Source organism: Aspergillus brasiliensis (assembly GCF_001889945.1).
Source record: "Aspergillus brasiliensis CBS 101740 unplaced genomic scaffold ASPBRscaffold_7, whole genome shotgun sequence".
NCBI lineage: Eukaryota > Fungi > Ascomycota > Eurotiomycetes > Eurotiales > Aspergillaceae > Aspergillus > Aspergillus brasiliensis.
In genome coordinates this window covers 1,362,142-1,382,153 of record NW_027137448.1, presented here as the reverse complement: position 1 = coordinate 1,382,153, position 20,012 = coordinate 1,362,142, and the positions used below count along the sequence as shown (strand labels likewise).

General features: G+C 51.1%; 6 protein-coding genes across 6 annotated transcripts; 5 read left to right on the top strand and 1 right to left on the bottom strand.

Moving 5' to 3' along the window:
- Positions 1-200: 200 nt before the first annotated feature.
- ASPBRDRAFT_31020 (putative INO80 chromatin remodeling complex (Ies1)) lies at positions 201-2,898 on the top strand (the record flags this gene model as incomplete). Its single annotated transcript, XM_067622852.1, has 5 exons — positions 201-624; positions 697-1,236; positions 1,296-1,349; positions 1,403-1,450; positions 1,508-2,898. The coding sequence occupies 5 exons, from the start codon at positions 201-203 to the stop codon at positions 2,896-2,898; spliced, it is 2,457 nt and encodes an 818-aa protein (XP_067478554.1).
- Positions 2,899-4,346: 1,448 nt separating this feature from the next.
- ASPBRDRAFT_608579 (uncharacterized protein) lies at positions 4,347-4,936 on the top strand. The gene is made up of 2 exons (XM_067628269.1): positions 4,347-4,408; positions 4,506-4,936. Exons 1-2 carry the CDS (start codon positions 4,391-4,393, stop codon positions 4,863-4,865), a joined length of 378 nt encoding a protein of 125 aa, XP_067478553.1. The 5' UTR covers positions 4,347-4,390; the 3' UTR covers positions 4,866-4,936.
- Positions 4,937-5,065: 129 nt separating this feature from the next.
- Positions 5,066-6,193, top strand: ASPBRDRAFT_127816 (INSIG family protein; the record flags this gene model as incomplete). Its single annotated transcript, XM_067618005.1, has 2 exons — positions 5,066-5,761; positions 5,831-6,193. The coding sequence occupies 2 exons, from the start codon at positions 5,066-5,068 to the stop codon at positions 6,191-6,193; spliced, it is 1,059 nt and encodes a 352-aa protein (XP_067478552.1).
- A 733-nt stretch (positions 6,194-6,926) lies between these two features.
- ASPBRDRAFT_44222 (phosphoribosylaminoimidazolecarboxamide formyltransferase/IMP cyclohydrolase) lies at positions 6,927-9,770 on the top strand. The gene is made up of 5 exons (XM_067625145.1): positions 6,927-7,109; positions 7,275-7,320; positions 7,501-7,627; positions 7,694-9,179; positions 9,234-9,770. Exons 2-5 carry the CDS (start codon positions 7,302-7,304, stop codon positions 9,387-9,389), a joined length of 1,788 nt encoding a protein of 595 aa, XP_067478551.1. The 5' UTR covers positions 6,927-7,109; positions 7,275-7,301; the 3' UTR covers positions 9,390-9,770.
- Positions 9,771-11,467: 1,697 nt separating this feature from the next.
- On the top strand, positions 11,468-17,570 carry ASPBRDRAFT_75887 (clathrin heavy chain). Its single transcript, XM_067629297.1, has 6 exons — positions 11,468-11,766; positions 11,840-11,860; positions 11,972-11,998; positions 12,077-12,448; positions 12,518-16,741; positions 16,804-17,570. Exons 1-6 carry the CDS (start codon positions 11,728-11,730, stop codon positions 17,158-17,160), a joined length of 5,040 nt encoding a protein of 1,679 aa, XP_067478550.1. The 5' UTR covers positions 11,468-11,727; the 3' UTR covers positions 17,161-17,570.
- A 496-nt stretch (positions 17,571-18,066) lies between these two features.
- ASPBRDRAFT_608456 (uncharacterized protein) lies at positions 18,067-18,445 on the bottom strand. Its single transcript, XM_067628268.1, has one exon. The coding sequence runs from the start codon at positions 18,402-18,404 to the stop codon at positions 18,150-18,152; it is 255 nt and encodes an 84-aa protein (XP_067478549.1). The 5' UTR covers positions 18,405-18,445; the 3' UTR covers positions 18,067-18,149.
- Between the last annotated feature and the right edge of the window lie 1,567 nt (positions 18,446-20,012).

Genomic DNA, 20,012 nt, shown 5'->3' with positions numbered 1-20,012 from the left:
ATCCTCTGGACGGCCACTCTTCCACTCGTTCATCCATTGCGTCGTCCTTTAGCTGACCATCCCATCAATCGTTGTCCCCCTTCGCGGCTACCGCTCTCAGGACACGCCGAGAACGGAGCCTCACGTCGCGGTCTGGGAGGTTCCATATTACTCCATCCCTACGAAAGACCCTTATACCTTGAATCCACGCGACTTCCGAAATGGCCGAGGTTGAAAGCGCCGCCGCGGACGAGTCGTTCGCGCAGTCCGAGCCGCAAGATGAGCAGCAAACTCACAACATGACCGTCGGTATTAGACGTCAGGCGAATGGCACTATCGGGTCGGTCTACTCCGGGAATAAGATTCGGCATCTCAAGAAGGAAGACGGCATTCCGTTATGGCGCAAGGACATACAGTATCAGTTCCTCAAGCTCGTCTTTGAAGACCAGACCAAGGTCTTTACTCGTTGGCCGGATGGAGAGAAGAACTTGGATTTTGCGGACATCTACATTGATGCTATGGCTAGGAGTAGCAAGACGAGCAAAATCTTGAAGGACAAACTTCAGAATGATAAACAAGCAGCTATCAGCATGGCTATGGTTTGCTTGCTTGTCAACTTTGGAAGGATGAATACCACTCTGAACTGTATGTCCCCCATCTACCTCTGGCTTTCGCCTATCATTTCTACCTTCTTCATCATTTACTGATAAGCACCAGTCTTCCCTGAGATGCGTGCCCAGCTGCGGACCTATCACTCTATTCCTTCGCTACAAGCCCACCAAGACCCGAACGCCTACAAACAGCTCCAAGATGCGCCTCGTCTCAAATCCATCCTCAAAGGTGCTTCAGAAGACGTCGACCAGCCAAATACCCTAGAACGAATCAAGCGCCATGCAATTCCTCGCACAAACCCGGTCAATCTTATCTTCGTTCTGGCACAATACGCGCCCAAAGTGTCTGAAATGCACTTCTTCCCTCCGCGCGACTTTTTCGACCTCGTTATGCGGGGCACATTGAGCAGTAAAAGTCGTGCAAAGGCATTTTTGTGGTTGATGTGGTGGTACCTGGAAAGTGATTTCACCGCCGAAGCCGCACGCAACAATCCGTTTGGGCCCGGCCTGGACGGTGAAGGAGCCGGGGGCTTGCCCATCAAGGTGCCTCAATTTGAAAGCCTTACCGAAGAACAAGCAAATGAGGAGAACGTAGATACTCAGTCTGAGATCGAATATGGCGAGGCTAAGCGCCTGGAACGCAAACGTCAGTTGCACAGACCTTCTTTGACTTCCATTCGCACAAAAACTGACACCCATCTGCAGGTATTCTGGAGGAAGATGAGCCACTTCCTAGAGTCACTAAACGCTCTAAGAAAGGTATATTCCCTAGGTCAACACACCATATCCTATTTTGACTGACATTCTAGTAGGCCTGCCAGACTTTGGCTACGAGGAAGACGGTTCGGGAGATATTTCGGGTAAGTGTGTCCAGGCAGTTTGCCAGGCTTCCCGGTTTACTAATAGGTTTATTATAGGTCGAGGCGATGGTCGCGGCTCTACCATGTCAACTCCCTTACATCCCTCTTCCAAGCGCTATCCGCAGGATGATGAGGATGATTATCAGACTCCTGGACAGTCTGCCCGGTCTCGGTACAAGAGACCTAAGCGGGAATCTTCCCTCAACCGTTCTGTTGGTCAGCAGCGTCTCATCTTAAGAACCAAGATGGAAAACACACCTGACGCTGCTTCTCCAGCTCCTCCAGGCTCTGGCCATCCCATTCTAAACCGGTTCGTCGCAGAACCCACCTTACCTCAGCAGTCCTCTGCTCGCCGTCCCCGGCCCCTTACACAGCATCAGCTGGCTGTTGAGCAAAACCGGCGACAGCGAATTGAGTATCTCCTAGCTAAGCGGAAGAATGAGGCATATCGTGTCTTGCGTGCGAATCGAGAGAGCGAACTCCCGCTCGTCCGTCACGGTCGTTTACTATCAACCCTGCCTGATGATTATGATACGGACGATGAGGAGAAATCGTGGGGCAAAGGCGGCCTTATTCCAAAGCCGGATGAAGAGGAAGACTTTGGTGAATGTGCCAGCTACTACCTGTCTGTCATCCGCAAGGCTGCCAGGCGCTTGGACCGTTGGGATTATGACGATGCCAACGGCCCAAAGCGTGACCGTAAGAAGGAAAGGGAGCAGCGTCAGAAGGCAAGAGAGATCAGATTGGCTATGGAAAACTCCTCGGATCTTGCTGGGCGCGTCCCATCTTCAGCCCGTAGCAGAGCCCGCGCTGCACGCAATGCTAAACGCAAGCTTGCTGGGGCAACATCTGGTGCCTCGGCGACAGAGGCCAAGGAGCAAGGTGCATCGACATCGCGTGCTAAAGCCAACCGGAGCCGTGCTCAACGTGATGCCGGAGATGGTGAGACAGCCAATCCCGATGTTACTAAGGATGGTCTCGAAGTGCCGTCCCGGGATCAGGAACTCTCCCCGATGCCTGGATCGGCCCAAATGGGCGATGAAGACGGAGACATCGAAGGCGAGGAGGGCCTTGACGATATTGACCGTGAGATTTTGGGAGAGGGAAGTGGAGAGGAAGATGGCGGTACGACACGCAAAGCTCGTACATCTCACCCAGCCGAACTCGGCTATGAAGACAGCTTTATCGGCGACGGAGGTGACCCTGACGAGGAGGGTGATGCGCTCTCCTCTGATGAGAATGACGAAGAGGCCGACGACGATGATCTCGATGAGGGAGAAGGAGAAGCCGACGGGGATGACAACTCTTCTACCATGGAAGGCGGAAACGGATATGCTGCCAGTGAGACCTCTTCGGTTGCTGGAGATGCTGCTGAGCCAGCAACTGAAGCTGGCGGCGAGACAGCAGAACAAGAAGATATGAAAGATGAGGCTATGGAAGATAAATAAGCCATACTCTTGTTAACTACGCAGCAATCGCCACGGGGCTTATTGATTCGCATTGCGGGTTGAATGCTCCTTCAACTGTATCCATCTCTTATGTCTGTTCATTATATGACTAATTTGCCGTATCTAATTTAGCAACACTTTCGATGTGTCCTTCATTTCTTTATTCTGCTCTCTCCTGTTTTCTTTTGCACTCATCAACCCACGGGGATTAAGACTAGCTTGATACAATACTACACTATGTCACTACCATTAGCTCGGACCCTAGTGTAATCTAGGCTTTTCCCTTCAAGATGTAACATCCGTCTCAATTTGGGCCTCGACCAGAGAGAATCACTATATCTAGAATAGAATCTTACGCTAACCACCAGCAACGAAATGTGGAAGCGAGCGACACACTAGACGCCCTCCTGGTAGCTGGGAACTACCTGCAACTCTTCCGTATTGTGAACCGCACGGCTATTTATTTTTATTTTTATTTTTTTTCTTCTTTTTCTTTCGAAACATAACGCACTCGGTGTGTTTCTCTGCCTCTGGGTTCGGCCCTTTGAATCTAATCCCCATGGCCCTAGAGCCGATATACTGCTCCGCACGTCCGGCTCATTTCGTTCGCTTTTGCAAAGAGAGTAGTAGAGCGTGGTTAGGTATTTTCAGTATCATTGCATTACGGTAAAATGGTAGCCACAATTTATAGCAGTAATTAGATATCTCTTCCAGGATGATGATGGCAAGACGACTGCATATTTTCATCCGGACAGTCCGTCATGCTTTTTCGGTAAGGAAGGGTAGTCATCGGTTTCACTAACACTAATATTGACATCCACTATACACCAATAGGAAAGTTACCTTGAGTCCAGATGTCAGTGGCCAAGCTCAGCCCCGTATGATATCGTGCGGGGTGTACATGTTAAGCTGCATAGATAGCGGGGACAGTCGTATTCGAACAAGTATCGCCCGCACAAAAGATATCCTTACTGACGCCACCACTTATGATAAACATGTATAAGAGTGCAGTATTATTGGAGGTGTGATTTCCAATGCAGGGTGAAACTACGGTGACACACTTGGTGTCATAGTCGGTGCACAAGCTCGAGGGCAAGAGGAGGTCGTGACGTGGAAGCTGCTCTTTAGTTGGATGAGTTGACGTCCCTGTGTCAAGGATTAGCAACCATGGCATTGTTGATTTTCTCCGACATGATCTTCTCCCGAATTTGCATGTGCTAGAGACGCAAGGGCGTCGAGGAACTTCCGAAATGTGAGGTTGAGTCAGGGTTCAGACAGTATATTGGTACACTAAGCCTCGAATATCTATACTGTGCTGGTCAGACACACAACAAATTTGGCCAAGTTTGCAGATGAGAGTGAGTAGTTAGACAATGTGTATGACTCTTCATGTCATCACAAATCGGTTGGGACTTCGAGTGTTTTGGCGGGTTCTTTCTGTGGCGGTAGCTGGAGGTGGTGGAGCTAAGACAGTTTTGCATGTGATCGCAGGATGACTGCTCATTACGGAGTATGGCTTCCCCCAACATTCCTGCGGCCTCTCTTTGCATCCTCACTGCTCCGGATTGTTCAGGTTTTAATGGCTTTGCAACCCTTCGCATTTTTAGAATATTCATACTTCAAAGGTCACATCATCCATTGCTAGCTTCTCCCATATATTATTGACAGCAATTGCCATTCATTCCCCCCAGTGGTTCTCAGTTCCTTTTCCCCTCAAGCGTGCTCTCTGCCGATCCGCCGCAAATCTTGCACCCCCAGTTGCTGCCAGTAGTGCTGCTCCACTAGGGCGCTGGCACGAACAGATCTGCCTCCAGCCTCCCCTTTACTATTATTTGGCTGTCTGTGTGCTTGCAGCTCCGGCACGCTCTGGCCTTTCCCTTCTCCTCTCGTCACTTCCTCCCCCACCTCGGGCGCGCTCCTTTTACACAGACAGGACAATTGTTCGAAAGGAGTCGACCTACCGATAATTAAAACCGTGGGTGGTCTGACAGCTGATATTGCTGGAGCCGGTGGATTACGATATCTGGTTACGGTGTCGAATTGAAGATTTGCCGCGCCTGAGTCAAATAACCACTGCCTCCTTCACGCCTCTCGCTCTCTCTCTCTCTTCTATAGCCTCCCCCTTCCGCTCTCCCCCTGAGTTCTTGAAATCAGCATACCGCCTGTCATGTCTGACGAGCCTACGATCCTTCGCCCGCGTCCGCGACGTGTATTCGATCTCACGCCTGAAGAACCCTCTACCCCAGCAGAACCCGCCAACCCAGACCTGCTGGCCCCTAAAGATGCCGGCTCTGCCAGCGTCAGCCGCAATGCTTCGATCATGAACTTGACCTCCTCGACCCTCTACGGTATTTACTCTCCCACTGCATTCGACAGCTCTCGTGACGACTCGAGTCCCTGGGGCACGGAAGCCCATACACCTCAATCAGGAAGCCCCAGGATGCAGCCTGAAACTCCAGCTCCGGCTCCGGCTCCAGGCAAACTTCAGCGGACACGATCACGGCTTAGCCACGGCCTGTTTCGGGGCGTCATCCTTCCGCAGGCGCTGAAGAGTGCGTTCCTCTTGGGCTTTGGTATTGTTTATGGGGTCATCACGATTCACTTGCATGAAAATCATTGGATTACCCCAGTGAAATTGGAGAACACACACTACTACGGGTCATGGCAGTATCTGGCTTTCTGGGGTGTAGCCGGCGTCGTTCTGGGCAATATTTTGCCTTGGTTCGATCAGTTCTCAGATGAAATCATTGGCAGCCCCAAGCAGGCAAAAGGGTCAAGCGACCCGGAGACTGCAGACCGTACTCTCTCATGGGTTTCAGTGGTTCGCAGCGTTGGTGCGTTTGTAGGAATCGCATTTGCCATGGTAAGCAAAAAAAAAATCCAGGAGTCAGCATTCGTTGGTCCGATACTAATGCGGCTTCACATTTCACAGCGCCGACTTCCCTGGGAATCTACAACTCAAGCGTCACTAACCCTCGCGCTTGTGAACCCCGTACTATGGTACCTCATCGATCGCACTCGGACCGGGTTCGTCACGTCGACTATTGTTGGATTGGCCGGTATGGGAATTATATTGGGACTCAAGCCTGACTTGGTTCCGTCTGCAGAGACTTCTGCTTTTGCAGCTAGCAAATTCGACGTTACCGGATGGGGATATGAGCTGGCTGTTGAGATGTCGCAGGAAAGCATAGCAGTAAGGACTTGGGTTGCCAGCGTCCTTTTCTGCGCATGTGTATGCTTTGGGAACATCGGCCGGCAACTTGCCATTGGAGTCCAGCGCGAGTCGCTAAAGTGACGCGAGAACAGGATTGTACCCTTTTCATCCCATGGTTTCTAATTAACAGCAGGGATTTTGTATACCCTAGCACTCCACTTTTTAATGCAGAAATTCTCCTTCCTTTGGCCATGTGCAATTTCTCAAAAACCAGTCTGTTACTAGATAGATGATCCGTTGGGCCCCAGGCCATGGCGACGAGATTATGAGAATTGACTACGAACTCCGATTACACGAAGTGAAGATGAATAATAGCTCAGATAATAAGCAGAGACTGTAGAATCAATCATTGCAGTCCCTTCCACCGAACATAAGTTCAAGTCAGACACTGCACCCAAGATCGATACTCTGCCAAAGGCAGTTTCTCTCCATTCTGTATGACGATTTCCGTACTTCATCGGCTATACAGACCCAAGAGGGAAAGATATCCTCGCAGGAACGCTTTTTGAAGAATGTTGATTTTGCGTTGTTCATGTAGAAGAAAAGAAAAAAGAAAATCAAAGCGAAGCGGCCGAACGAGGCTTTTGTAGTGGATTATTTGTGGCCTGTGCGTAGGTCATGTGAGTGCACGTGAGAATAGTCTCTTCATAATTATATTATGTGCCAATGACTTAGCTTGACGTGCATAAATATTGGCCAATAAAACTAAGCCTAAAAGGGCAAGCACCTGCCTACTCTTTTCCCACGGGTTTGAGCTACGACAGATGGCGGTTAGTAATCGATAGTTATCTTGGTCACCCGCCAGGTCCGAAAGCGGCGAAGGACCCCGCGGCGGGACATGGAGGGAGAAATTGAGGGAACTTCAATCGAGACTGCCTTGGATCAGTCGCGACGGTGAATGTATATTATCTCTGCCATTGTTCTACCCCCGGTCTGGACGATAATATAATCAACCTGGAGGCCATTATTTTCCCTCAATTTCCTCTAATTTTCCCAGGTACGTACCCCGTACACTTTTCTTCGCTATGTTCTTGACGTTGCTCGTGCTCTGTGTGCGGAGCTCCCAGTTGATCGTCCCGGAGGGGCTGTGGGGTGCCCTTTTATTCGACCTGAACAATTTTTCCCTCTTCATCCATTCCTGACTCTGTGCTCTCTGCTCTAGTGACCTCTTCACAGTCAGTATTTCAGGATGTCTCAACAAAAGTCAGGTAAGTTAATTGATATTCCTTGTCTCCCGTCTCCAATCTCTTCTCTTGATAGGGTACTTTTCGAGACCTGTCAGGTAGTGGACTTGGTCCGATACCTGTCCCCACAATTTGGCATTTCTGTTACTTGCGAGAATCCAGAGTATCTGGGGCTAATTGCATTCTTGATATTCGAATCTATAGCCATCCTTTCCGTCTACGACAAGACTGGACTGCTTGACCTGGCCAAGGGCCTCGTCAAGCACAACGTCCGGTTGCTCGCCTCTGGTGGTACCGCGAGATTGATTCGGGAGGCGGGCTTCCCCGTTGAGTGAGTCACCATATTGTTATGGTCATGACTGGGTCTCTCAAGACCTCAAAACTGATGGTCGATCAGAGATGTCTCCGCCATCACCCATGCCCCGGAGATGCTCGGTGGCCGTGTCAAGACTCTTCACCCTGCTGTCCACGGCGGTATCCTTGCCCGTGACATCGAGTCTGACGAGAAGGATCTGGCCGACCAGAACATTGCCAAGGTGGACTTCGTGGTCTGCAACCTGTACCCCTTCAAGGAGACCGTCAACAAGGTGAACGTCACTATTGAGGAGGCCGTTGAGGAGATTGACATCGGTGGAGTGACCCTCCTCCGTGCTGCTGCCAAGAACCACTCCCGCGTTACTATCCTCTCGGACCCCCAGGACTACCCCGAATTCCTCAAGGAGCTCGAAGCCGGTGAGATTACCGACGCCAGCCGCAAGTCCTATGCCCTCAAGGCCTTTGAGCACACCGCCGACTACGACTCTGCTATCTCCGGTTTCTTCCGCAAGCAGTATGCAGGCAACGGCGAGCAGTACTTGCCTCTCCGCTACGGAACCAACCCCCACCAGAAGCCGGCCTCTGCTTTCATGACCCAAGGCAAGCTTCCTTTCAAGGCCCTGAACGGAGCCCCTGGCTACGTCAACCTGCTTGATGCTCTCAACGCTTGGGCTCTCGTCAAGGAGCTCAAGCAGGCCCTTGGCCTGCCGGCTGCGGCCAGCTTCAAGCACGTGTCCCCGGCCGGTGCTGCCGTCGGCGTGCCCTTGAGCGAGAAGGAGCGCAAGGTCTACATGGTCGATGATATTGCTGGCATTGAGTCTTCCGGTCTGGCTCAGGCCTACGCTCGTGCCCGTGGTGCCGACCGTATGTCTAGCTTCGGTGACATTCTCGCTCTCAGCGACGTTGTTGACGTCCCTACCGCTAAGATCGTCTCCCGCGAGGTCTCCGACGGTGTCATCGCCGCCGGCTACACCCCTGAGGCCCTGGAGATCCTTTCCAAGAAGAAGGGTGGCAAGTACCTTGTCCTGCAGATGGATGAGAACTACGTCCCTGCTGCGGAGGAAACCCGTACTCTGTACGGTGTTCAGCTCACCCAGCACCGCAACGACATTGTGATCACCCCCCAGAAGACCTTCAACACCATCATCACCCCCAAGGACCTGAAGGCCCTTCCCGAAGGTGCTCTCCGGGATCTTACCGTGGCAACCATCGCCCTCAAGTACACCCAGTCGAACTCTGTGTGCTACGCTCTGAATGGCCAGGTTGTCGGTCTCGGTGCCGGCCAGCAGAGCCGTATCCACTGCACCCGTCTGGCCGGTGACAAGGCAGACAACTGGTGGATGCGCTTCCACGACCGTGTGCTCAACATCAAGTGGAAGCAGGGCACCAAGCGCCCCGACAAGAGCAACGCCATTGACCTGCTCTGCTCCGGACAAACCCCTCGTACCGAGGCTGAGAAGGCCGAGTACGAGCGTGTCTTCGAGGAAGTCCCCGCTCCCTTCACCCAGGAAGAGCGCGACGCTTGGCTCCAGAAGCTGGGCGAAGTTGCTGTCTCCTCGGATGCTTTCGTAAGTGTACTTCCAATACCACATGTGTGATGCATACTGACCTCAATGACACAGTTCCCCTTCATTGACAACGTCTTCCGTGCTGCCCGCTCCGGTGTCAAGTACATTGCCGCCCCCAGCGGTAGCCAGAACGACAGTGCCGTTTTCGAGACTTCTGAGAAGCTTGGCATTGTATTCGTCGAGCAGGGCACTCGTTTGTTCCACCACTAAGCGATGTATTATCCTGTTTCATGTCCAGGGTTCATGTTAAAGCTAGCTGCATGATGATGCTTGTGTCTTCTTCCTGATTTTTATACCTACGTCTTTTACCAGAGGAGATAAGCCTGTAGTAGCGATATCCCAATCAAAAGTGACTTCAAGTGACTTGATTTGACGGGTGTGGATCGGAAAGCCCAAACTGCAAGATAAGACGGAAAGGGTTGTCGCAGAAAACCATAGCATCCATAATAGTTCGGCTCGCTAGCATTAGGTTTTGATCTGCAGGCGAAAACGTAGTATACAAGTGTTCCCAACAGTCATCCACCGTCACACTGCAAGACTGATACATGTACATGCTAATATATGTTTCCATGGGAGCGCCTACCAATGAACCAGTCAAAAACCTTGCTTTTCATTACTCAAGATTTCCCGAATAGTTTTAGCCCATTGATTTAGATATTGTGGACTAGGGATTGCTGCTAACAACAATAGTCGAGCGACGCGTCATTGCATATCTAGCCAGATCGCGAATGCAAATCCGTGCATACTGCAAGATGTAACTCTAATTCTGTGTCTTACATCGAATTCAAGGTGTCATGGAATTATTTGGCATAATACTAGGTAGTTAGTGGGCTCCTTGCTTGCTAGTTAGTATGTGCCGATGTAGGTACCCGGCTCGATCAACTCCATGTTTAGAGTTGGTCTCCTTGCTTTATCAAATCTTTACAAATTCCTCTAATGGTAACATCATGCGGTAACTAGTTGTTAATCCAAGGTGAACATGATTAGTGGGGTGAACCTTTGTGACTGCTCACTTTATCGGTTTGTTTTGTGGGCAAGACGGTGACACTCTAGTAGCAAGAGTGAAGTAGTACTTCCGGCTTTGTTTCGTTTATATATTTCAACTAGTCGGATAAGACTAAAGTTTGGTTGGCTGCATTGAAATTCAATTGACAGAAATTAAATTACACTAATACTGAATTAGACACTACTGTTTCCTTAACCGTTTTGATACTGCTGACGAGGACTTAGGCACCATGTAGAAGCCGTGGGATAGTAGTGCCCGGTGTCACTGTGCCTGACGTCATAGTGTTGATGTCGGAGGATCCGGAGGTTGAGAAAACGCGGTACGTACCGCTTAACAGTCACTCATCGCAACAAATTGATGCCAGACGACGGCCCTATTATATGAATATTTTCGAAATATTCGATCCGTCAGATGAATTGGTTTTCTTTCAGCTCTGCAGTTAATCAATCGCATTGTGTGATTAGTATGAAACTCAGGGGTATGAATTGGTCCTCAAATTACCCTTAGGGCGATATTTCTGCTAGGAACAGTTACCATTTAAAGTCTAACCAGGGTCTATAGAGGCCTACATACAAGCTGGGCAAGATCAAGATGGTTTACAATGAGTTCAATTCCTTGTCCGATAACCAGATCCAGTCGTCCAATCACCTCCACTCTGAGGAGTGATTTGAATAGATGGGCCTACCGGTGAAGCCCGTAGGAAGAGAAAAATGGTGGGAGACTGTATATTTGTGAAAGCAGAACTAGCAGTTTCTTTCACTGCTGTGTAACACCCGTTTCAATATCCCTGGCCTGGTTGATGCCGTGAATAATATGATGAATGTTAGCTAAGGAAGTGATCAGTCAGAAAGGACTAACACCGGTGGCGGTTTCCCATACGGAACTTCCCTTGTCCAACTGTAGGAAGGTAGAGCCATGTGAACTGATACCCACCTTACTGTATGTATGCAGGTCGCCCGAAAGTGAAGTGAATTCGCCTAAGAGTTGATTCTTAAATAGCTCAATTCTTAGGAAAGAGTAGTGGCTATCTCTGTTATACTGCTATATAGGACGCTCATTATAGAATGGCACAGAAGGCCACCTGTATACAAGTCAAGGCCTGATGCTCCCACGTGTAGAGCTCGGAGAAAAAAGCAAGCACCCACCAAGCGCCGAACAAATGCATCGATCTTAAGCCGAGCTTAGTTTCAATCTAAATATAACCTGAGAGCTTCTCACTTCACCGTTCGTCTCAGACCCGTTGGATCCAGGCACCTGCCGGTACCCCTGGTGGCTGCACGTGACGAGAGCCCCATAAGCGACACCTCAGCAACGTCGCCCGCGCCGGCCTCCTGAGGTCACTTTCCGCTTCCCCAGTCTCGCCTTCCCATTCCCTAATCCCTATTTGACGTACTTTACCTTCCTCTTCCCTCTCTCACCTTCTCTTCCCTTACTCATACCCTCAATTTCTTCTTCTTCCTTTCCTTTCCTTTGCGATCCGGCGGATTCATTTGCGTGGCGTTTTGTTAGGTGGATGAGGTCGTCCTGCGGCCTTAAGTAAATATGGCTCCTCTACCGATCAAGTTTACGGAGCTTCTTAATGTGAGTCTCATCAACACTTCGTCCTCGGATCGCCTGCGATATAGGAACTGACCATTGTATCTTCATCCTTTAGCTCACGAATGCTGAAATTGCGGTATGTGTTGATGCTCAATCGGGAGATGGCCTTTCATGCCCAATCTGGGGACGCGCCCGCTTGTCCCTCTTTGTAGATGAACCTCTCACTTACGTCTTTTTTTTATTTTAGCCGGCGTCGATTGGATTCAACTCATGTGTGAGTAGTACCTCGCTGGATTCTTTTAATCCACCCTCCGTCTGAATGTAACTGCGCTAATGATCGTGCCGCCAATAGACTCTAGAATCGGACAACTTCGTCTGTGTCCGGCAAAAGCTCACCGAGGAGGACAAACCGCAAGTTATCATCATTAACCTGAAGAACAACAATGAAGTCATCAAGCGACCAATCAATGCGGATAGTGCTATCATGCACTGGAACCGTAACATCATCGCTCTCAAGGCCCAAGGGCGCACAATCCAGATCTTCGACCTGACGGCGAAGCAGAAGCTGAAGTCGTCGGTCATGAACGAGGATGTTGTGTACTGGAAATGGTTCAATGAGAAGTGCCTGGGTTTGGTGACAGAGAGCTCTGTCTTCCACTGGGATGTCTTCGACCCTACCCAGACTCACCCTCAAAAGGTCTTTGATAGGCTTCCTAACCTTGGTGTACGTATATCCAAAATCGCTGGGATCTTCCATAACTTCAATGCATACTGACGATTTCCTATTCTTCAGGGTTGTCAAATCATCAACTACCGTGTTAATGACGACGAGAAGTGGATGGTGGTGGTGGGAATCAGCTCGCAGGGAGGTCGCGTGGTGGGTTCAATGCAGCTGTACTCGAAAGACCGCGGGATTTCTCAGTTCATTGAGGGTCATGCAGCCGCTTTCGCCTCGATCCGTGTCGAGGGCTCTCCTCTCGAACACAAGCTCTTTACCTTCGCTGTTCGAACACAAACCGGTGCCAAATTGCAGATCGCTGAAATTGACCACCAAGAGCCCAACCCGAGATTCCAGAAGAAGGCAGTGGAGGTATACTTCCCTCAGGAGGCGGTGAATGACTTCCCAGTTGCAATGCAGGTCTCCAGGAAGTATGACATTGTGTATCTGGTCACCAAGTATGGCTTCATTCACCTCTATGACCTCGAGACCGGTACCTGCATCTTCATGAACCGTATCTCCAGCGAGACGATATTCACTACTGCCCCCGATACTGATTCTGCTGGTCTTGTCGGCGTGAACCGCAAGGGTCAAGTTCTGTCTGTCAGTGTTGATGAGAATACTATTGTCCAGTACCTGATGGAGAACCCGGCCATGTCTGGTCTCGCAGTGAAACTTGCTTCCAAGGCGGGTCTTCCTGGTGCAGATCACCTGTACCAGCAGCAGTTCGACAATCTCATCACTCAAGGCAACTACTCTGAAGCCGCCAAGATTGCTGCGAACTCTCCCCGTGGCTTTTTGCGTACCCCGGAGACCATCAACCGCTTCAAGAATGCTCCCCAGACCGGACAGGGGATGTCCGTCATCCTTCAGTACTTCGGAATGCTTTTGGATAAGGGCTCTCTGAACAAATATGAGAGTGTTGAGCTCGTCCGTCCCGTTTTGCAACAAAATAGGAAGCATCTTCTTGAGAAATGGATGCGCGAAAACAAGCTCGAAGGCTCTGAGGAACTGGGTGATATTGTTCGACCATACGACATGAATTTGGCCCTGGCTATTTACTTGCAGGCCAACGTTCCGAACAAGGTTGTCGCCGGATTCGCCGAGACGGGCCAGTTTGACAAGATCCTCAGTTATTCCAAGCAGGTGGGATACCAGCCGGATTACACTCAGCTCTTGCAACATATCGTTCGTGTGAATCCGGAGAAGGGTGCGGAGTTTGCTACTCAGCTTGCCAACGAAGAGTCCGGTGCTCTCATCGACCTGGACCGCGTCGTAGATGTCTTCCTTTCCCAGAACATGATCCAGCAGGCCACTTCATTCCTTTTGGATGCTCTGAAGGATAACAAGCCCGAACATGGTCACCTGCAGACACGCTTGCTCGAGATGAATCTTGTCAATGCCCCTCAGGTCGCTGATGCCATCCTTGGCAATGAAATCTTCACCCACTACGATCGCCCTCGCATCTCTCAGCTTTGCGAGAATGCAGGCCTCATCCAACGTGCGCTTGAGAACACTGACGACCCCGTGGCAATCAAGCGTAACATTGTCCGTACCGACAAGCTGAGCCCTGAGTGGTTGATGAACTATTTTGGCCGTCTCTCGGTTGAGCAGACTCTGGATTGCATGGATACAATGCTGCAGGTCAACATCCGCCAGAACTTGCAAGCGGTCGTCCAGATTTGCACCAAGTTCTCCGACTTGTTGGGGCCCCAGCAATTGATCAGCCTGCTCGAGAAATACCGCACAGCCGAAGGTCTCTACTATTACCTTGGCAGCATTGTCAACCTTAGCGAAGACCCTGAGGTTCACTTCAAGTACATTGAGGCTGCCACTGCCATGGGTCAGATCACTGAAGTTGAGCGTATTTGTCGCGAGAGCAACTACTACAATCCGGACAAGGTGAAGAACTTCCTCAAGGAGGCCAAGTTGACGGAGCAACTGCCGCTGATCATCGTGTGTGACCGTTTCAACTTTATCCACGACTTGGTCCTTTATCTGTACCAGAATCAACAGTACAAGTCGATCGAGGTGTACGTACAGCGTGTCAACCCATCGCGTGCTCCCGCCGTCATTGGTGGCCTGCTGGACGTTGATTGCGAAGAGAGCATCATCAAGAATCTCCTCTCTACTGTTGATCCATCAGTGATCCCTATTGATGAACTCGTTTCAGAGGTGGAGAGCAGAAACAGGCTTAAGTTGCTGTTGCCCTTCCTTGAGGCTACTCTTGCTACGGGTAACCAGCAGCAAGCCGTCTACAACGCGCTCGCGAAGATCTATATTGATAGCAACAACAACCCTGAGAAGTTCCTCAAGGAGAACGATCTCTACGACACTCTCACCGTTGGAAAGTACTGCGAGAAGCGTGACCCGAACTTGGCATACATTGCCTACCGGAAGGGACAGAATGACCTCGAACTCATCAATATCACCAATGAGAACGCTATGTACCGTGCTCAGGCACGCTATCTCGTGGAGAGAGCTGATCAGGAAATCTGGTCTTTCGTTCTCAGCGAGAACAACTTGCATCGGCGTTCACTCGTCGACCAGGTCATTGCGACCGCTGTGCCTGAGTCGACTGAGCCCGACAAAGTGTCCATCGCTGTCAAGGCTTTCCTCGAAGCCGATCTTCCCGGCGAGCTGATCGAGTTGCTCGAAAAGATCATTCTCGAGCCCTCACCTTTCAGCGACAATGGCAGTCTGCAGAATCTGCTCATGCTTACAGCTGCCAAGGCTGATAAGGGACGCTTGATGGATTACATCCATCAACTCAACGAGTTCAGTCCCGATGAAATCGCTGAAATGTGCATTTCGGTCGGTCTCTACGAGGAGGCATTCGAGATCTACAAGAAGGTGAACAACTTCATTGCTGCCGTCAACGTCTTGGTTGAGAACATTGTCAGCATTGACCGCGCGCAAGAATTTGCGGAGCGTGTCGAGCTCCCGGAGGTGTGGAGCAAGGTTGCCAAGGCTCAGCTGGATGGCCTTCGAGTGTCCGACTCTATCGAGTCCTATATCCGTGCTGGTGATCCCTCGAACTACAATGAGGTCATTGAAACGGCTACACATGCTGGCAAGGACGAAGATCTTGTCAAGTATTTGAAGATGGCCCGTAAGACCTTGCGTGAGCCTGCCATTGACACCGGTCTTGCTTTCTGTTACGCCCGTCTCGATCAGCTTTCGGAGCTTGAGGACTTCCTGCGGACGACGAACGTTGCAGATGTCGAGGCTTCCGGTGACAAGGCTTATGAGGAGGGCTACCACCAGGCCGCCAAGATATTCTACACCAGCATTTCCAACTGGGCCAAACTGGCAACAACCTTGGTGCATCTGGAAGATTACCAGGCAGCCGTGGAATGCGCACGCAAAGCCAACAGTGTCAAGGTTTGGAAGCAGGTCAACGAGGCCTGTGTCAACAAGAAGGAGTTCCGCCTCGCCCAGATTTGCGGTCTCAACCTGATCGTTCACGCGGAAGAGCTTCAAGACCTTGTGCGCCAGTATGAGCGCAACGGATACTTCGACGAGCTTATTGCAGTCCTGGAGGCTGGCCTGGGTCTGGAACGGGCGCATATGGGCATGTTCACCGAGTTGGGCATTGCTCTCTCCAAGTACCACCCCGACCGGGTCATGGAACACCTCAAGCTCTTCTGGTCTCGCATCAACATCCCCAAGATGATCCGGGCCTGCGAGGACGCCAATCTCTGGCCGGAACTGGTCTTCTTGTACTGCCACTATGATGAGTGGGACAACGCTGCATTGGCAATGATGGAGCGTGCTGCCGATTCCTGGGAGCACCACTCGTTCAAGGACATCATTGTCAAGGTGGCCAACCTGGAAATCTACTACCGTGCCCTCAACTTCTATCTGCAAGAACAGCCTTTGCTCCTCACCGACTTGCTGCAGGTGCTCACTGCTAGAATTGATGTCAACCGTGTCGTGCGCATTTTCCAGGCTTCGGACAACATTCCTCTGATCAAGCCTTTCTTGCTTAATGTCCAAACCCAGAACAAGAGGGCTGTTAACGATGCCATCAACGACTTGTTGATCGAAGAGGAGGATTACAAGACTCTCCGCGACTCTGTTGATAACTACGACAACTTCGATGCCGTGGCACTTGCCCAGCGGTTGGAGAAGCATGACTTGATCTTCTTCCGCCAGATCGCAGCCAACATTTACCGCAACAACAAGCGCTGGGAGAAGTCAATCTCCTTGTCTAAGCAAGACAAGCTTTACAAGGATGCCATCGAGACTTCCGCCATCTCCGGAAAGTCGGATGTTGTAGAGGATCTTCTTCGCTACGTAAGTCAATTCACTTTCCCACTTAATCGCGCTCAAAGACATCTGCTGACTTTTGCCTCTAGTTTGTCGATATTGGCAGCCGCGAATGCTACGTTGGTATGCTGTACGCCTGCTACGATCTCATCCGGCCTGACGTCATCCTGGAGCTTTCGTGGCGCCACGGTCTTAACGACTTCACTATGCCGTTTATGATCAACTTCTTGTGTGAGCAGACGCGCACGATCGAGATGTTGAAGAAGGATAACGAAGAACGGAAGTCGCGCGAAGTGACTCAGAAGACGGAGGAGGACAATACCCCAATTCTGGGTGGCACGCGGTTGATGTTGACCCAGGGCCCGGCAGCGCCGGCGCCAAGCCCCATGGCGTTTGGACAGGCCAACGGAATCACCCCGCAGGCGACCGGCTTCCGCCCTTTCTAGACGCATGTCTGTCACGTTCTCCCTGGATCCCCCTTCTGAAGAAGCCTCATTTGGCCCCGTGTATGTATAGCATGAGCGATGGATGATTGCTGCCGGGCTTGGGTAGGACAGTAAAGCCTTTTCCTGGAAGAGCTTCATCAGCTGATGGGCTTGCTGTTTCACCCGGCTGGGCTTTTCTCCCTTTTACTTTGATGTTCCTTCCCCATCCCTTACGTTTTGTCCATGATTTGCTGCCTATTTTACCTTTTATTTCACCCCACTAGATGTATTTCATAGGCCTTGAAAATCTGTGCATTCAGTTTACGGACCTCCGGGCGGTCGCGGGCTTTTGTCATACTTAGTTCAATCATAATTGACGTTCGATCTTAGTTCAACATCTTCCGCTCGTAGTATAGGTCGGCATTTCGGTATTAGAGACCGAATGATCTACGCCTAGATCTCGGCAGTTGATGCCGTAGACGGGGGTTAACTCATCGCCGAGGACGCCAATTAACTACTAGTCGTTACTATATCCTAATTCTAACAGAGCACGCCATAGTCTACACTGTCAGCAGCCACTACCCTAGATCTGTCTGCAATCCCTTCGGCTCATTAAATAAAGCATTCGGTTGAAGGGAAGCACGTACAGGCGAGGGAGCTAGGGAAAGAATTTAGCCCGTCCGAGCAGTATTGGAGGAACAACCGAGTCGATAGGCAAGGGAGCTGTGACGTCCCGGGCGGAGGATTTGCGTGGTTACGGACGCAGCGATAAGAATTTAGCCCGGGGTAACGGACAGACGGAGGAGGCAGGGGGACACTGCAGGAGAACGGAGATGGGTGGATGCAGTCAATGTTATATAGTAGATACTAGATACACCTAAATCCTGTTAACGACGCTTAATTACTACGCAACAAAATGGGCAAGGAACCCAAAAGGAGGGTAGGTTCTTACCATTGGCACTAACTAAGGAATTATTGTTATACCACCAGTAGTAATCTATCTTTCGGCACTAAGAGCCGAACAGAGTATACAGTTTTTCTTTTTTCTTATCACATGCCATTATAATCCAAATTATCCGATAAAAATACAGACCACACAAGGGGACTGGCGCACCAGGGGCCATAATACCAAGTAGATCTAGAACCGGAGATGTGAGGCCCGGTGTGAGATTTAGGGAAGGCAAGTCTTGTCCCGGCGGGTGGGATTTTCTGCACGCCAGGTCATGGGAACCGGTGGAAACCAGGCTATCGATGGAGTCGGCCATCCACTCCGGCGTGGTTTCACTTTTATATGGGTAATCTGATCCCTTCCCTACTTGATGGGGAAAAATTGCCGCCCCCAGAAGAGCGGACAAGGGCCAGCAGCTAGTCCATGTAGCCGACGTGCGGTTTTTTTGGTCTCGCTATCTAGACTACTCTGTAAACTACTAGGAATAACTAGGCGGGTTGTAAATAGTTCCAGCTTGGCCGAGGTAGATCATACGGACGTTGGGTGATCGCTTAGTAGGACTTATCAGAATTATCAGCTTGGCCCGGAGATACCATCCACCGAAGCGCCTCGCATCGACAGCCATTGTGCGACGATCGCAGAAGCTGCCAAGCTGATAGATGCATTTTTGGCCGAGGGCTGAATCGGTGGAAAGAGGGCACGATGCATGGCTCGGTCACAAAGTACGGACACCGGGCTTGGTGGGCTGGGGGCTGGCGTGCTCGCTCGGATGATTCTTGCCAGCTTCTGGATGAAGATCCCCGTCGCCTATCGCCGGAGATACGGTGGGGATGGTCTGGGTTTTGGTTCGTTTACTGACGGCTACATGATATCAGGGCAGGAGGGTTTCGATGTTGCTAGGGAACCTTGACGGGACGTCTTTCCCGAGCCTGGACCGCTCATGAGCTTTGGCAGGCATGAATTAGCCCGAGCACCCGAGGTAAGTAAGAGAACGCGATGCCTGAACCACCCGATGCATTTTCGGTATAGATGTGAGTAGTGTAGTGATGCTGGGGGAGCGTGAATGGCAACTCCATAGCGTGCAGCAGTCAGGAAAGTCATCCTTGCCGCCAGGTATTCACGCGGGAAACTGTCCCTTGACCGGGCGTCCATGGCGATGATCCAGCTTGCGAATGGACGGCACCCCACCAAACTGTAATCTTTCTGACAGCCAATGAATCCGGACGAACGGAGGCACTGCAGCCCAACCCAAGAGAAGCAAAAAAGAGCAGAAGACAAATTGGAACGAGGCAGGCAGACTGGCCGAGCATGACATTCCATGGGTCACCATCCCACATGCTGCAGCCCGGTGTGCCGGTGAAGGTCGAGCTTCTTGGGGGGGCGTCCACTAGCGCCGTAATGAAATTACCATTTATCCTCTGCACTGGAGCCACTTTACTATGGCAATAGCTTACAGTCCAGGGCCCGGCGGTGTATTTCTATTACAGTACGGCCTGCCAATCGTGCCGCAGCGTCATAGAACGTCCGGGATCCCCTCCTCCGCCTTGCGCTGACCTGCCCCTCCGCTCCTCTGCTTTGGCCAGCCGGGCGGCCGCTGGGGGGGGCAATCATCCCCAAGTACTTCTATGCCCTCCTCTCCTCTCCTCATCCTCCCAACTTTCTCATCACATTCCTCGCTGTTCAACTCTTCCTCTCTCTCCTCACATTCATCCCCCTCTTGAGGTCCTTCCCCTCCTCCTCATCCTCCTTTGTCCGTCGGGTAAGTCGCCGAATTCCTCCAATTGAGTTCCCTAATCCTCCCACGATTTCCCCGCGCTTTCCCACGCTTTCCCGTTCCGAAACCGGGCCTTTTTCTTCCCCGGAAGCACCTTCTCCCCAGGTGACTCACGCCAACGTCTCGCTGCTCCGTTTTCTGGCTTGCTTT